The sequence below is a fragment of the Oenanthe melanoleuca genome, chromosome Z (assembly GCF_029582105.1).
Source record: "Oenanthe melanoleuca isolate GR-GAL-2019-014 chromosome Z, OMel1.0, whole genome shotgun sequence".
NCBI lineage: Eukaryota > Metazoa > Chordata > Aves > Passeriformes > Muscicapidae > Oenanthe > Oenanthe melanoleuca.
The window spans coordinates 67,220,008-67,237,515 of NC_079362.1; the positions used below are offsets into that span (position 1 = coordinate 67,220,008).

Consider the following 17,508-nt stretch of genomic DNA (forward strand, 5'->3'; position numbering starts at 1 on the left):
AGGCCTTTCAGACACCGATTTCTTCTCTGTAGTGACCAGTGACAGGACCTGAGGGAATGGGCTGAAGTTGTGTCCAGGGATATTTAGGCTGGATGTTAGGAGAAGGTTCTTCACCCAGAGGCTGGTTGGGCACTGGAACAGGCCCCCCCAGAGAAGTGAACACACCACCAAGCCTGACAGAGCTCAAGAAGTTTGGACACTGCTCTCAGGCACGTGGTGTGACTCTTGGGGAAGTCCTGTGCATGGCAAAAATTTGGACTCGATAATCCATGTGGGTCCTTTCCAGCTCAGCTCATTCTGTGATTCTGTGATTCTCCAAGGTGATGGGGCCCTGCTCCAGAGGAGGGATGCAGACCTCTTTGCACTATGGATACACCTTTGGGAACAGAAATCCCAAATGAAAGGGGCAGGGTGCCCCTTCACAGGGCAACTGCTGTTGGTCTTCAAGCACTTCCATGACTGGTTTGCAATACCAGGCAGGGCAAGCAAGGCATCAGTGGGTGGCTCTCCACATGCACCACTGGCAGGAAAATGGGGAGCTGAGCTCTGTGCAGGAAATATGGGGCAAGCATGTTCCCAGGAAAGGGCTGCCTGCTGGTGACAGCCACAACATGCTTTGTTTCCCTGACATTGCATAATCAGCAAAGACTGGAAAGTCCAGGGATATCTTAATCAGCACCAAAAAGGAGAAATACATGAAAAAAAGGAAACAGATAAAGCAGCATGGTCACAGTGTCCAGCAATATTTCAAAGACTTAAGGCAGCCCTTCAGAGCTCAAAAAGTAGAGGCAAAGCATTAGGAATAACCACCAGGGCCAGAGGTTCTTCAAAACAGAGAGGCTCCTTCAAGAAGTCATGTCTAGAGGACAAAAATGGTGTCAGACAGATAAGACATATATTCTTGATAAGACTAACAAAAAAGTGAGCAAAGAACAGCCTGTAGAAGCAGCCAGGAGGCGTTTTTGCAAACATTTCAAGAACTCCAGATCTGCCACAACATCTGTAGGGTCGACAGGAGAGTGTGTCCTCACAGCAGATTGATGTCCCTGGGGTGACACGATTGCTGCAAAATGTGGCTCCAGTGCCAGAGCCCTGAAAGGTTTGTGGTGAAATGGGACACACTCCTGGCAGCATGCCTGGACCCTGGCATTGCAGCAGGACACAGCTCCTTGCCTACACCTGCTGAGATCCAGCCTGCCCATCCTTCCAGCTGGGTGCAGCTGTCTGTGTGGCTTTCAGCTTGCCTGGTGCGACCAGAAGGCACTGGACCCTCTGGAGAAAGCAGAACTGTCTTGCATCACTACTCCATCCTCTCTGCCAGAGCCCAGGATACAGTCAAGGCTGAATTTTTTTGATGTTGAGCAAGGGGAAGTGTAAAGATTAGAGAGCTTTCTGACAGCTGCTTGGGCCACAGTTTGTCCGAGGCTTTTGAGGTTTCATGTGGGGCCATGAAGGATTTTCAGAGATGCCAGGTTCTGATAACATAGGAGCTGTGAGCCATTGCGCTCCTGGGACTGGTGCAGAGTGGAGAAGGGGATGTGATTTTTTTTTTTAGACATTTTTAATTTATGGCATTCTCCTATTCCTTTTGCAGAGATCCTCCAAACTGAAGGACCTCTTCCTACTGATACCATTTGCGTTTTCTGCTCTAACTTTTGTCTTGAAAGGCCCAGATGCCCGAAGGGGCAGGGAAAGGTGACTTCTGGGTTGCTGCTGTTACTAGAGGCAAAGCAGCAGTTGTTTCCCTCCACTCCCCAACCTCCCAGGTACCTGAGGCAGAGCACACTTACCTCCCAAGTACATCCCAGGCTCTGCCCTGCTGCCATGACAGGGTCCTCTCTGTGCACTTGCAGCCCCAGGACATCTTTTCCAGGGCAAATATATTTGAGTACATTGACCCCTCTATGGGTGAGCTTCATATTTGAGCAAAGGAAATAAAAAGGCAGGTTCATGGAGTGGGGCCTCACAAACCCTGCTGAGATCTGTGCTGGGAGAAGAGGCAGCCCAGCTGTGCTTGATAGCTGCTCCTGACAGAAGACCTAAAAACTGTGGTTTTTAGATTGCAAAAGGGTCGTGGAGCTGAAAGAGAAAGAAAGCACTGGTGGAGTTTCCCTCTCCAATGAGGAAGCCTTTTGCACCATATGTGATTTCTCTGCATGCCTGTTTCCTTTCCGTGCTTGCACCACTCACAATCAGATGGGTGTGCAGTGAGGCAGCCGGCGGAGCTGAGACCTCAGTCCTGCCCTGGGAGCGTAGGCAAACATGGCCCTGCAATGGATGTTTCTCCTGCTCCTCACACCTCTGCTGGCAGCACAAAATCATGATAAGCCCTCTCCGAACACTTATGGAAAATCCCTGGAAAAAGGTAAGCAGTGCGCTCTCCTCTACCCCCAAGAGAAGGTTTTACTGTCCTCCTTTTGCACAGCTGCTGTGCAACTTCATGGCTTGCAGAATACGGCAGCTGTATCAGAGAGGTCTGATGGCCACACTGGGGCCCAAGTCCACCAGCTGGCTTGTGGTGAGGCAGAGTTCTGTTTGGGGATGGAGGGCAGCAAAGCTGGGGTACTGGGAAAGCCTCTGCAGAGTCTGTAGTGTTCCTCCACAGAGCTGGAAATACAAGGTGTCCATATGTCCTTGCACAGTGTCAGGGTGCCATGTCCTCACCACAGAGGAGATGGGTTCTGGTGCCCAGCAAAGAGCAGGGGAGCCATGAGCTGAGCCCCTGGGTGTCCAGGAGAGCCTGGGGAAAAGTTTTCATATTCTGGGATTGCTCTTTGGTGGAATTCCTTGGTGCTGGAAGGATCAGGGCACCCCTAAGGTTCTGCTGGGCTCTTCTTACACTGGCTGCACACTTTGTTGCCAGCAGAGTCAGTGGGAATTTACAGGCTCACATGTTATCTGTCCTCCCAGGAGGCTGTACTGTCTGGAAATTGAGCTGTGGGTCCAGGAAGTGTGACCGTGCATTGTTCTGCATCTGTCTGAATTGGAGTATTTCTCTAAACTAATTTTCTTGGAGCTAGGTGATAAAAATCATTAAACTAGCATCTAATCATGTCATCCACTGTGGTGCTGCAGGTGCTGGGTGGATGCAGGCTAGAGAAAACAGCTGATCTAGTGGCCATGGCAGAGCACAGGGAATGGGATCAGAAACTTAATTGCTGATGTGAAGTGACACCAGGGTCTGTACTATGTGAGGAGTGTCATGGGAGTCTGTTTCCAGGGAAAATGTGTCCGTGTGCTTGAAGAGAGTGCGAGCACAGCACACTGTCACGCAGAAAGCAACGGCTGCCACTGTTACAAGGGATATTCTCCTGCCCAAAGTGTCTTCCCATTGCCCAGATCCCTGCTGTAGCTGTTCTCCCAGGAAAGCATGTGCAATCGTGTCCAAGCACTGTGTGGCTTTCCTGTTGTTTCCAAGGTGCACACTAAGACCAGCATCTGTCCGTGTCGAGTGCAGTGGGATGCAGTAGGGACCTGTAGGCCTGCAGATTCCTGTCACACTCTGCAGGTCTCAGTCACCCTGCCACCCCAGAGGAGTCTGGGGCTGCCTGTGGCAGCAGTGATATTGCTGAGTTTGCACCGTGGTGCTTGTGAAAACAGGAACCAAGACAAAAGCATGTGGTGGCCACACCCAGCAGTGTGAGCAGCCCTGCCTACATCCTCAGCCTGTGTGTTCATCCCATCCTGGCACCTCTGATCTGATGGATCAGGGTCTTCCCCACCAGAGGGACAGGGCAGGGAAGATGGCCCGAGTGAGGCAGGAGGGTCTCTGCCATCCCTGCGAGGGTGGAATGGGCTGACAGTGGCAGTGGGGCAGGGTAGAGCTGTTGGACAGAGGGAGGGAGAAATTGGGTGGGATCCCTGAGCATACTCCCTGGCAGATAGAGGGTACAACCGTTTGTGCTTAGTACCACAGAGAATAGTGCAGGAAACAGCACAGGCACAGGATGTGGTTGGCACGTGTGGTTGGCCCTCTTGTTCTGCTCACCCCATCACTGGGACGCTGTGAACTCAGCAGGGTGAATTGTGTCATTGTCCTATTGTCATCTCATTGTCTTGCTGTGCTGCTCTCACAGGGTATTTTTCCTCCCCGAAATGTAATACCACTACAAAACTCTCCTTCCCTTACAGTCCCAGTGCAGGTGGAGACACGTGGAGAAGCTTCTAGGGCACTTTTTTTGTTTTTTTCTGTGCGAAGGAAAGGTCTGGAATCCAAGCTGGCCCTGACTCCTTTTTCATCAGCCTTGCTTGATGCTATGTAGTGATCTAGTGGCAGCTGACAAGAAGTTCTACGGAGGATCACAGCTGCAATAACCAACTGTGGGGGTGGGAGGATGGTAGTTAACACTAAGCCGTAGCCAATCTGAAACGTTTTGTGTCAGCCGAATTCCAAACAATGCCTGCATAGAGTAGATCCTGTGGGGAACAGGAGTGCTAAGAGGTTCTGCAGAGGAGTGCCTGGGGCTTAACCCCTAGGGGTGGGGAACTGTGTGCTCCACTGTTCTTCCACTTCCCATCACCAGAGCACAGGTTCAGGAAACACAAATTTTGCCTCCTGTTCTTAGACACGTGTCAGATGTTCTTCAGCATCTGATGGACCAGTCCAGGTTAAAGTGCCACCATTTCCCAGCTCTTCTCACAATGCCTTGTTCAGTGATTTGCTGTGCCACCTCCTTTCCCTGCCATGATTCCCAGGCAGAGCATCCCCAAGGTTCTCTCTGCTCCATCACTCTTAAAGACCCATTCAGCAGCTCTGGTTGCTGCTGAGAAGTAGAGAGATGCTCTAAGACCCGTGTTTGTGCTCTCAGTGCCTTGCAATAGAAATTTCCACTGATGGAAAGAGTGATTGCTTTTCTTAGCTCCTCTCAGCAAGCACATGGCATCAAACACAGCAAGACTGCAGTGCACTTTGCTGTCACCTCTCTCAGCTGCTGAGCTGCCCTGTCAAAAGGGTTGAACTTCACCTACTGCTTCTTAAATTTCACCTTGTTCTTTATTCTTTGTATGTGAGATAACACAGTGTAAGAAAGGACACCTTTTGCTGCTAAGCAAAGGGCTGAACCCAGGAGCCTGACCTGAATGATCAGCAAAGCTGTTTCTCCTTTCTCCTGACCCTCCCCTTCTGGCCCATGCTGGGGCTTTATTTAGCCTGCCAGGCTCATAACTCCTTGCAGCAGGGACAGGCAGGCCAGATATTTCTGAAAAAGGCTTTCTATATTCATGGGTGTTAAACAATGTCAGCGAGGAGGGTATTCATTTAATAGCATTAACTAGGAAAAGAACCAAAACAGTAAATATCTGCCTTTAGGAGGCAAATAGACCAACCTTTTGTTACCACTCCTGTCTTAGGCATTCAGTATTTCCCATTTCACAATGAGCATGTTACAAAAGGTGCCTATTTGGTCACATCTACACCACATTTTCCTTGCTGAAACTTCACTTGACTCAGTCACCTTCCTCTAGCTGGGCCGGAGAGCCTGTGGGCAGCTCTCTGCATACCACTGTGCAGGGTAAAAAACAGTGTCTGAGAACTGTTCCACTACTCTCCCAGCTGCTGTTAATCCCTACAAGGTTGAAAGCTGAGTGTTTCTTTCCCCCTTCTGCCTGAGCACTCTCATTTCTCCATCAATGTGCCAGTCCCACAAATACTTCCAACTGCTTTGCACAAGTGGGGACTTCCATCTCTCCAGTGGAAGTCCCTTGAGAGCTTCCCATGAACATCTCCAAAACACGCCAAAGGCACCCTGGGTTAGCACAGGCTCCTTTGCCCCAAGGTGCCCTTTTCCCATGACAATTTTTATGGAATGATTTGGAAAGGAGTGTAAGGAGGGGGAGGACAGAGGTGTTCCCCCCACCCTGTCCATCTTGACTGCAGCCAGCAGCCATGGATTAGCTTCTCCCAATGAGCCTCAAGTGCTGATCAGCCTGAAAGACTTGGACTTATTTGAGAAGTGAGGCCAAGGTGGTTTGTAGTCAGCAATGTTCTTGAGATGAAAACAGGCAGGGACTGAAAGTGTCTGCTCTTCCCCATTCTGCAGAGAAGCAGAGCTTTCTAGGCTTTACCCTCAAACAGTCATCAGAAATGCCACCAGCAGGGACTCTGGGCGGCTGTAGATGCCTGGATGCAGATGGTGCCAGTGCTGTGGCAGGGGTTCGTTGCTCTACAGTTGCAGGAATGTGGGCAGGAGGCAAGTCCTGGAGGGGCTGTGATGTTTGGCACTGCTGGCAGCATGCTCTGTGTGCAGGAGGTAAACAGTCCTCAGCCTGCCCTGCTGGTGTACCTTGCCCCTCTGCAAGGCAAACAAGCTTTTTTAGCCATACCCAGCCCCTGTGTCAGACACTGTTAAGCCCCAGGATCATTTCTGATGTTCGTGCACTCCCCTGAAGTGGCACTCTCTGATCACTGGATTCTTTGAGTATGGGAATGAGATGTGGGCTCTGCCTGCCTTTTCTGATCTCTCCCACCCAGCCCTTGGGCTCTGCTCAGCATGGTCCATGTCCAGCTTGGATTTGGGTGCTGTATCAGCCTCTGTCTGTCCCTGAGCAAAACAGGGGCACATCTGGCAGGTCAAGGGGCATAGGGGAGCCTGTGAGGCCAAATGATCACCTCCATTCCCAAATTCTGAGACATACTGTAAGATCCATGATTATGTTCTCAGTGGCTTCCAGTGCAACTCTCCAGTGCAACAGGAAAAACAGTGGTTTTTTCTGTGGAAACAATGGTTGCTTTTCTTAGCTCCTCTCAGCAAGCACATGGCATCAAACACAGCTCAGAGAGCTTGGGAAGGAAAGGATGAGTTGCAGAGGACAGGAATCCCCCTGGTGCTTGCCAGGCACCCTGTGGGCAGAGAAGAAGCAAGGAGGGAGCAAGAGGGTTTGCCTGCAGGACTGCTCTGCCATGCAATCTTTGTGTCCAAGGGCAGATGTGGCCACTGACACTCCGCTGGCACACGTGTGGTCTTTGCAGAAGCACATTTCACATGTCTACCCCTGCCTGAGGCTGTGCTGGAGTCCATGCTCATCCCAGCAGCATCCCACCATTCCAGCTCAGTGACACTGACAGGAACACTGAGGAAACCCTGGATCAAGTCTGCACACCTGTGGAGGCCTTTTCACCTAAAATAAAGATAACAGAGCAGAGACTGATGTTCCTGGCAAAGGGTTACATCTGAAAAGTGCCCAGGTGTAAGAGAAATGATTCTCTGGAGCCCTGGTGAAGGTGGAGAGCATAGTCAGAAATGTGTGGCTGTTACACCACTGCAGTTCATGCAATCCCTTCACACTCACTTCCAGCCCAGGAGTCTTATACAACACCTGTTTTGTGGTGCCCTTAGCCAAGTAACCTGAGTTGCAGGGGGCAAAAGCAGGGACTGGCAGAATGAGGACCATCTGCTGCAGGAAAAGACCAGATTTGAGACCCTCTGAGGCACATGAAGGTGCACTAATCCATGCAAGCTGATGAGATGCATGTGTGGGTACTGAGGTGGAGGAAGAGGTGAAGACACTGTCCATCATAGCTGAGCAGTTGAAGCAGGCAACTTCCAGTAAAGCTCCCACTGAGTGTAAAAGGAGAAGCACAACCCATTTTAAAAAAGGGGAAATGAGGGAGACTCTGAGAACTACAGGCCAGTCAGTCTCCCTTTGATGCTGAGCAAGACCATGGAGCAGTTCCTGCTGGAAACTATTCTAAGGCAGTGGAAATGATTTGTGATGGCTTCACAAAGACCAATCATAGCTGAGTAATTTGTTGGCCTTCTATGGCAGTGACAGCATTTGTGGATAAGGGAGGATTGGCTGACATCATCCACCTGGACTTTGCAAGGCATTTGACACTGTCCTGCATGATATCTTTAACTCCAAACTGTGAAGGTGTGGATTTGATGGATGGACCACTCAGTGGGGATGGAGTTAGCTGCATGGTCACACTCAAAGTATTGCAGTCAGTATTTTGATGTCCACTGGCACAAGATGCCCAGAGAAGCCTTGGATGCCCCGTCCCTGAAAGTATTCAAGGCCAGACTCTGGATGGCTTTGGACAACCTGGTGTAGTGGAAGGCATCCTTGTGCATGACAGGAGGCCTGGAAACAAAATTTTCCTTGGGAACCTTCCAGTCCAAGGCATTTATGAAAGACTGAATGAGTCCTAAGTGCCTGTAAACAATAATTAGCATAATGCTAAATATGGCTAATTTCAGTTGTGCAGAAGTAGAACTGTTTAGTAAAAGAAAAAATTCCAATCTTTAAACAAAGACTAGCTCTCATCTTTGCTACAGTAAGTCTGCACTGTATTGCACCTCTAAAGCAGCAGCCATGAGATGTGACTTTTTCAAACACAGAGTAACCCCCAGCCTCTGCAAGGAAGTGTAGTCAGTCTAGACACATTCACTCACAGTTGTTTCAGCAGTAAGAGCTTTGCTCTATGACAAGACTCAGGGAGAGCTGGGAGCCAGGCAGAGCTCTGTTGTGCAGCTGCAATCACCCTTGCCAGCAGAACATCCATGTTTGGGGAAAGATGCTGTCCCAGATACCTCTTGAAATCTGCACCTGTGTCAGCAGAGTGTCTGCAAAGGAGAATTTCTCTTTTCCTCCTAGTTTCCTGCCCAGCAGGTTGCCACGTTCAGTGTTGCCAGTGGGTTTTGAGTGCAGTGGGAGCTCTCCCAGCTACCAGGAAGTGTGGAACAGTTACAAAAGGAAAAATGGTGAGGCCCCCTTGCACATAGGTCAAGAGTGGAGCAATGTGGGAGAGGCCAGCCATGCTCCTGAGCACTCACAGCACCGTCAGCATTTGTATAGTGGAGGAACACTCACAGAGAGTTACAATTCTTATGCAAAAGGTGGGATCTGATCAGAGGGTAGAGACCCAAATTCGGGCCATGCAGAGAGCCAGCAGCTCCTGTATAGAATCTAATGAAAAGGAATATGATGATTTATTTCAATCAGTTGCCCAATCTACACGTTGCAGAACACAACCAAATGTCCAGCTGGTGAAATACCCACATGCAGTCCCAGCCAAGCCCCTTCTGCCAGCTCAGATGAGGGGTGTAACTCGATTTGGATGAGGATGGGAGGGATGTGGGATGGGAGGTAGATGCTCCTAGGAGCCATCATATATTTTGCAAGAAGGATGGAGGAGAGGAAACAACAAGTGTAGCATCCAGACCAAAAGTAAAGTGGCAACTTGAGTGGGATTTTTTTGCAAATGTGTGTGTGTGTGTGCGTGCGTGTGTGTGTGTGTGTGTGTGAGAGAGAGAGAGAGAATAGGATATGTCCAGCAGAATGACAGGAATGCCAATGAGTGGTGCCAGCAGAGAGTTTGGTGCACTGCCACAGCCCCTGTATTTGTGGGAGAGAGCAGCATCCCCCAGGCTGCTGGATCCCTCTGGCTGGGGTGTTTCTGCAGCAGCAGGCGGGCAGGTGGACTGTGGATAACCCTCCTGCACTGCCCCTGGGGGCATGAGGAGGGATAAAGCATCTGGAGGATGGGGCTCATCCTGGGAGGTGCCCTCTCTGCCACCCCTCTGAAGACAGGGGGACTGGCACTCCTCTGGATGGACCACCCTCACCCCTGAGGATGCTGCTGGAGCCCAGGGACCCTCAGGCTCTGCCTCCTGGCCTTTGCACACAGGAAAATGTAAAGCTCCCTCTGACTGGGACTCCAGACTGCGGCTGTACCCGGAGAGGAGCAGCTATGACTTGAACGAAGTGGTGCTGCTCAGGTGTGCTGGGAAGTTTTTGCCATCTGTACCACAGATTCAGTGCATTTCCAGAGGGGCACAGGCCATGTGGAATGAGACTGCCACCTGCAAAGGTAAGCACAGCCCTGCACCACCCTGACCCAGGGTGCTGAGCTGGTGACAGACCCTCTGTGACCTGGTCACGCACATGACAGTGCAGGAATGGGAGACCTGGATGCCTTGGTTTCCCCCATGTCCTGGCAGTGACAATGCTCTTTTTGTCTCAGCACCTTGCTGTAGGCACTTGCTGGGCTCTGTGCTCCTAGGAGGGGTTCAAGGGGGGCAGGAACAAGGGTCACTGCACTCAGTGCCACTGGAAGCCCTTTGCCTTCAAACAATGACTGGGGGTATGGCCAAGGTGGTGGCAGGGGATGGAACTCTGTGTAAAAGCTGGAGAGGAATTCAGACCCTGCCCAGCCTTATCCAAATGGAGCCTGAGTAGAGAAACCTGCAAGACTTTAGCAGGCGTGGATGGAAATGCTCTTGGAGTGGTTTGCTGCCACCAATAACTCTGTTCTAGTCTGCAAGAGAGGGATCAGGAGTTGAATGTGGTAACCAAAGGAGATGGGCCCTGTCAAAATCAGAGCAAGTGATACCCCAGCAGACCTCTTCTCATCCTGCTTACATGTGCTCCTTCTCCTCTCCTGTGCAGAGAGATGCCAGCAGCCCCAGTGGAACTCAGAGCTCCAGTTTAGCCCAAACCAGAATTTTTACTGGGTCGGTGAAGAGGTGACACTGAGCTGCTTTCTGAACGATGCTCCTCCCCTTGCTGTGATCAGATGTGCAAACAGGACTCCTCCAAAACAGAACAATGCCTGGGAGGTGTTGGCAATTGGGGGAACGTGGCACAGGTTGACACAGAAGCTGACCTGTACCATGGGTAAGTTGGGAACCACTGGGTCTCCCCTGCTACATGCACTTCTCACTGGGGAGGGCACATAGACATCCTGCCATATCTGTGAGAGACCTTGGACACAGCTCAGACTCAGGCCCCAGCTGGGAGCAGTCTCCCAGATGGAGAGGGTTAGAAGCCTTCAATGTGGGACAGGTTTTCTCTGTCCCTGCATCTCCTGCCAATCTCTTCCTGAGTTGTATGTTATGGGGAAGTTGGATGGGGACAGATGCTGCACCTCAGTTCACCTCTCTCCCAGGGTCCTGTGTCACCTCCTTGCCTAGCCACATGCTCCTTTCCTGCCCTTGGGTGTCCTTGGGATTCCTCACGGTGTTGAAAGCTAATAATAACCACAGGCTTGGTCTCTCTCATGCCTGAGCATTCCCTCACTGAGAAGGACTCTCACATTTTCTCCCCAACAGCAAAATGCCCAAAACCTCAATGGGATGCACAACTTCAGTTTTCAGAGAGCAAAACCGAATACCCACAGAATACAGAACTGACGCTGACTTGTCCCAAAGGTCTTGAGCCCTCCTTCTCCAAGGTCAAATGTACAAAAGAATTTCAGAGAGTGAGTTCTGGAAAACCAGATTATGTGGATGCCTGGTGGGGCAGGAACAGCAGAGGTGCCTGGACACGCATTGAGAGGGATGTCCTGTGTATGGGTAAGTGAGGCTGCAGCAGCTCTCCCGTGTCTCCCCTCTACCTTCACCCTCCTTGGGGCTGTGCTGCCTCTGCAAAATGCTGAAGAGGACAAGAGACAAGAGACCAGTTAGAACCAGCTGGGCAAGCTGAAATCCTGCAGCAGTTCCTGAGCAGGCCAAGTCTGGGGCTCAAGCCCAGGCCAGTGCCAGGAGCCCAGGCGGCCCCCCAGGTGCCCATGGAGATTCCATTGTCTTTGCTGTGCCTCCAGGTGCCACCCTACAATACACAGCTCTGCTTGTTCCCCTACTGGCCATGAAAAAGGGACCTGGGGGACATCTCCTGCACCAGCAGGAGCTGGAGCAGAGGGGAATGAAGGGAGCCCTGATGTGCAGGGCAGGCTCAGCCCTTGGCACTGGCACAGGGGGCTGTGAGGGAAGGACCTGGGGGAAGAGCAACGCTGTTCATCAGGGGATGGGGATGCAGAGCTGTCCCAGGCAGAGACAGCTGTGCTCACTGGGGGTATGGCAGCACATGGCAGTCTCAGGACAGATGGGCAATGAGAGATAAGATGGCAGTCTCCCTGCTTTGGGCTGTGGGAGATGGATAGCAGTGTCCAGAGACAGAAGGGCATGGACAGGGCAGGTTAATGGAGGAGTGATCCTTCACAATTTCCATGCATAAGGAAAGCCCCTTCCCCACAAATCTTGCCCTGAGTTCACATCCCAGCAGATGGATGTGTCACCTTCCCTCTCCCTTCATTGGCTGGAGGGGTTGCTTGGCATTTCTCTGCCACCACTCATCATCACATACCCCCTTCATCATCTCGTCACCTCCCAGCCCATCTAACAGCCTCTTTCACCTCTCACAGAAGGGTGCCAAAGGCCCCCATGGGACTCCAGACTGCAACTGGTACCAGACCAGGAGAACTATGAGAAGGAGGAGAAAGTGAACCTGAGCTGCCCTGGAGGTCTCCAGCCAACCTACACTGAAATCAAATGCCAGAGTGGACTGCAGGACTATGATGATGATGTGATACCATATTCTGTAGAAAAAGAAGTTTGGCATGCAAGAGACTCCAGAGGTGCCTGGGTCCCCATTCAGTCCAGTGTGAAGTGCATTGGTAAGGGAGGGATCAGCAGCAGAACCATACTTTGCAGGGGGGATGGATCCTGAGAACATCTCTGAGGGGACACAGCATGGGAAGATCAGGGCTTTTCCTTGGGCACAGTGCTGTGAGCATGAAGGCTGTGGCAGCAGTTCCTGCTTCCAGGCCAGGATGAAATGTGTCCTGCTGTGCTCTGCCATGGCACCAAACGATGAGTGCAGCCACACAGCTCAGAGGGTTTGAGGGAGGCAGGATCCCTTTGCTGCTCCCTGGGAGCTGTGATGTAGCCCAGCTGGGACACACTCTCCTGGCTTCCCTCTGTTCTCCCCAAAATTTCCTGATATTTGACTGAACAGGTGTGGTTGTGTCACTGGGGAAATTTACCCAATGGTTCACATTCCTCGTGCACCATGATCCCAAACTCCTCCTGCTCCCCTTTGAGAGAGCTGCAGTGAGCACCTTCAGTCCCTCACTTTCCCTCCCACCAGGCTGGGGTGCCAGGGGGACAAAGCTGCTGGTTGTGGTGCTCAGCTGGGTGTCACTGGTCCCCTGCCAGCAGGGCTGTTTGAGAGCCAAGCCTGAGCACAAGTGGCTTGTCACCAGCATTTGCTTCCCTTTGTGGCAAAGGTGATCTGCACTTTGTGAGATTCCTTGTGTGCCCCTTTGAGAGTAGGAAGATTGCATTTTAAAGCCCTTCAGGCCTCACAGAGCTTCTTGCAGAGGCTTGAAGAGGCAAGGGCTCCTTCCAGAAGCCAGTATCCTTCTCTGTAGGAATCATTGCCACAAAGCCTCCCCCTGCAGCATTGGACAAACTGCTGGGACCAGCCACTCAGTCACTGCCTCCTGAGCCTGGAGAATGGTGAATTTGGTGAGGAGGTGATGAGAGAAGGAAGGGCTGTGTCAGGAGACAGGGGCAGGGGCATTGGCAGAGCAGGAGATGTGAGTGGAGGAGGCACTGCTCAGCCCTGTCCTGCTGCCCAGCAGTGTGGGGCAGGAGGAGAGCAGCCAAGGCACTGAGTGAGTGACACCAGGGAGCCCAGAGGTGCCACAGGGGCGTGGCTGATGCCTGTGGGAGGGATGAGCCACAACTGCAGGGACATGCTGCCAGCAGGAGTGGTGGTGCCATGGCCCAGCAAGTGCCACCTGAGCTGGGCTGGGTGACAGGACTGAATGAGAGGTTGGAGGGCATCTCCTGCTGCAGGGGTGATTGTCCTGGGAGCATCCCTGGCCTTTGGAGAAGGGAATATGGTGCCCCTGGACACAAGTGTGAATGGTGCAGGCTCATGGAGGAGTGTTCCTTCACAATTTCCATGCATAAGGAAAGCCCTTCCCTATAAGGAAAGCCTTGCCCTGAGTTCACATCCCAGCAGATGGATGTGTCACCTTCCCTCTCCCTTCATTGGCTGGATGGGCTGCTGGGCATTTCCTCCCACCACTCACCCATATCTCATCCCACCACCTCCCAGCCCATCTAACAGCCTCTTTCACCTCTCACAGAAGGGTGCCAAAGGCCTCCATGGGACTCCAGACTGCAACTGGTACCAGACCAGGAGAACTATGAGAAGGAGGAGGAAGTGAACCTGAGCTGCCCTGGAGATCTCCAGCCAACCTACACTGAAATCAAATGCCAGAGTGGACTGCAGGACTATGATGATGATGTGATACCATATTCTGTAGAAAAAGAAGTTTGGCATGCAAGAGACTCCAGAGGTGCCTGGGTCCCCATTCAGTCCAGTGTGAAGTGCATTGGTAAGGGAGGGATCAGCAGCACGATAACCCTTTGCAGGGGGGATGGATCCTGAGAACATCTCTGAGGGGACACAGCATGGCAAGATCAGGGCTTTTCCTTGGGCACAGTGCTGTGAGCATGAAGGCTGTGGCAGCAGTTCCTGCTTCCAGGCCAGGATGAAATGTGTCCTGCTGTGCTCTGCCATGGCACCAAAGGATGAGTGCAGCCACACAGCTCAGAGGGTTTGAGGGAGGCAGGATCCCTTTGCTGCTCCCTGGGAGCTGTGATGTAGCCCAGCTGGGACACACTCTCCTGGCTTCCCTCTGTTCTCCCCAAAATTTCCTGATATTTGACTGAACAGGTGTGGTTGTGTCACTGGGGAAATTTACCCAATGGTTCACATTCAGATTCCTCGTGCACCATGATCCCAAACTCCTCCTGCTCCCCTTTGAGAGAGCTGCAGTGAGCACCTTCAGTCCCTCACTTTCCCTCCCACCAGGCTGGGGTGCCAGGGGGACAAAGCTGCTGGTTGTGGTGCTCAGCTGGGTGTCACTGGTCCCCTGCCAGCAGGGCTGTTTGAGAGCCAAGCATTTATTTCCCTTTGTGGCAAAGGTGATCTGCACTTTGTGAGATTCCTTGTGTGCCCCTTTGAGAGAAGGAAGATTGCATTTTAAACCCCTTCAGGCCTCACAGAGCTTCTTGCAGAGGCTTGAAGAGGCAAGGGCTCCTTCCAGAAGCCAGTATCCTTCTCTGTAGGAATCATTGCCACAAAGCCTCCCCCTGCAGCATTGGACAAACTGCTGGGACCAGCTACTCAGTCACTGCCTCCTGAGCCTGGAGAATGGTGAATGTTAAGAATGATATTCTATTTGCCCTATTTATCAAACACCAAGGATAAATTTTGCAGCAATTTTTAATAGCAGCAATTGTACATAAATGAATAGAGTTGAAGTATATTTGATTCATATATTTAAATACATACAAAATTTGGCAATGAGTATTTTAGTGTATATGAGGCTCATATAAAACATAACTAAAGCTGACCAGTGTATGGAGAGGGACCCTCTCCTCCTCACATAGCAAAGAGTCAAGCTAAAAATCTCACTTATATACTGTATGCTAATACATATTAATATAGAATTTTCTGGAACGGTCCTCCTAGTTTCTATTTCTAAAATCTATGTCACTATGTTGTGTTGCACGTGCTCCACTAGTAGTTAGGGGTTTCTCATCCTTTCAGGGCTCTTTATTTCCAATGAAGGCTCTGTGTCTTCCTCGAGTCCACTGTGTAACCTTGCAGGTTGTACAAGTGTACTAAGCTTAGGCTTATGTAACTAGGCATATGTTCCCACACTAAATCCTTATCCAAGTGTCCAGTGCCTGGAATCACCTCAATTTGGCCCATTCCAAGGTTGAATTTTTTTATTTCTAGATGCTGCTTATCAAGCTTACATCCTACTACTACTATATCCTTCTACTCCCACATTTGGAGGATTCTATCTGCTTTGTTTAACCATTTCCTTTTCCTTTTTTGCTTTGCAACAATTATTTTCTATTAATATAAATAGAATTTTGCTAATTAGTTACAATTTAGTTAGCACTAATCAAATTTATCACAGTGAATTTGGTGAGGAGGTTTCCTGTTTTAGGGAAAATCCAGGAGAAAACTTCCAAAGGTTTCCCCCCACCCCCCCAACCTCCCAGGAAGCAAACCCGAGTGGTGCCTCTCCCAACCGGTTTGGGAAGAAATTTCCTCAGAGAGAAGTGGAAGCAACCTGTTTATTCAACAGGCAAAGCACTGCCCAGCACAAAAAACCAATACTGAACTATGAACCCTCTCAGTCTCTGCAGTGATGACAAATTCAGGAAGTCTCTCTGCTGTGGTGGTAGCTTGGCTCAGTCTGTTATCAGTCCCCCCGGCGCTGGACAATGCCAAGGCCAAGCACCGCTGGCCACAGGTGTGAGCTCCTGGTGCTTCCCCCAGGTCCCCAGTCCAGAGCAGGTTCAAATAATTCCAGGGGAAAAAAAAAAAAAAAAAAAAAAAAAACCACAACTTTCTGGGGAACTTCTCTGCATCAGTTAGTCAAAAACTAACAAAAAGCAAGAGAGACTTCTCTCCCGCTGTCCACCATGGAAACACAGTCCAGGAAATGAAGCAATGAAACTTCTATCGTTGTGTTTTCAAAACAATAGCCTCAGAAATTACACTCCTCTTATTTCCTGGTCCAACACCCTTCACCCTTCACTATCAAAGCCAGCCTTAATGGTACACAATTATTTCTGTGCTAAACAGACAAATGAAAATATAATTCAAAAAGACAAAGTCACCATGGGACAGGAGGTGACAAGAATAAGGAAGGGCTGTGTCAGGAGAAAGGGGCAGGGGCATTGGCAGAGCAGGAGATGTGAGTGGAGGAGGCACTGCTCAGCCCTGTCCTGCTGCCCAGCAGTGTGGGGCAGGAGGAGAGCAGCCAAGGCACTGAGTGAGTGACACCAGGGAGCCCAGAGGTGCCACAGGGGCGTGGCTGATGCCTGTGGGAGGGATGAGCCACAGCTGCAGGGACATGCTGCCAGCAGGAGTGGTGGTGCCATGGCCCAGCAAGTGCCACCTGAGCTGGGCTGGGTGACAGGACTGAATGAGAGGTTGGAGGGCATCTCCTGCTGCAGGGGTGATTGTCCTGGGAGCATCCCTGGCCTTTGGAGAAGGGAATATGGTGCCCCTGGACACAAGTGTGAATGGTGCAGGCTCATGGAGGAGTGTTCCTTCACAATTTCCATGCATAAGGAAAGCCCTTCCCTATAAGGAAAGCCTTGCCCTGAGTTCACATCCCAGCAGATGGATGTGTCACCTTCCCTCTCCCTTCATTGGCTGGATGGGCTGCTGGGCATTTCCTCCCACCACTCACCCATATCTCATCCCACCACCTCCCAGCCCATCTAACAGCCTCTTTCACCTCTCACAGAAGGGTGCCAAAGGCCCCCATGGGACTCCAGACTGCAACTGGTACCAGACCAGGAGAACTATGAGAAGGAGGAGAAAGTGAACCTGAGCTGCCCTGAAGGTCACCAGCCAACCTACACTGAAATCAAATGCCAGAGTGGACTGCAGGACTATGATGATGATGTGATACCATATTCTGTAGAAAAAGAAGTTTGGCATGCAAGAAACTCCAGAGGTGCCTGGGTCCCCATTCAGTCCAGTGTGAAGTGCATTGGTAAGGGAGGGATCAGCAGCATGATAACCATTTGCAGGGGGGATGGATCCTGAGAACATCTCTGAGGGGACACAGCATGGGAAAATCAGGGTTTTTCCTTGGGCACAGTGCTGTGAGCATGAAGGCTGTGGCAGCAGTTCCTGCTTCCAGGCCAGGATGAAATGTGTCCTGCTGTGCTCTGCCATGGC

The 17,508-nt window shown here is 51.1% G+C and overlaps 1 protein-coding gene across 2 annotated transcripts in view; it reads left to right on the forward strand.

Annotated features, from left to right (window-relative positions):
* The first annotated feature begins 2,149 nt into the window (after positions 1–2,149).
* LOC130264745 (receptor-type tyrosine-protein phosphatase kappa-like) overlaps positions 2,150–17,508 on the forward strand; it is a 28,977-nt gene continuing 13,618 nt past the window's right edge. Inside the window, exons 1-7 of one of the 2 annotated variants that reach the window (XM_056513205.1) lie at positions 2,150–2,365; positions 9,626–9,808; positions 10,387–10,614; positions 11,049–11,291; positions 12,140–12,391; positions 13,874–14,125; positions 17,069–17,320. In XM_056513205.1, the coding sequence (XP_056369180.1) occupies positions 2,263–2,365; positions 9,626–9,808; positions 10,387–10,614; positions 11,049–11,291; positions 12,140–12,391; positions 13,874–14,125; positions 17,069–17,320 (1,513 nt within the window). In that variant the 5' untranslated portion in view covers positions 2,150–2,262. The remainder of the gene's footprint in view (positions 2,366–9,625; positions 9,809–10,386; positions 10,615–11,048; positions 11,292–12,139; positions 12,392–13,873; positions 14,126–17,068; positions 17,321–17,508) is intronic. The other variant, XM_056513206.1, reaches the window with a different exon arrangement.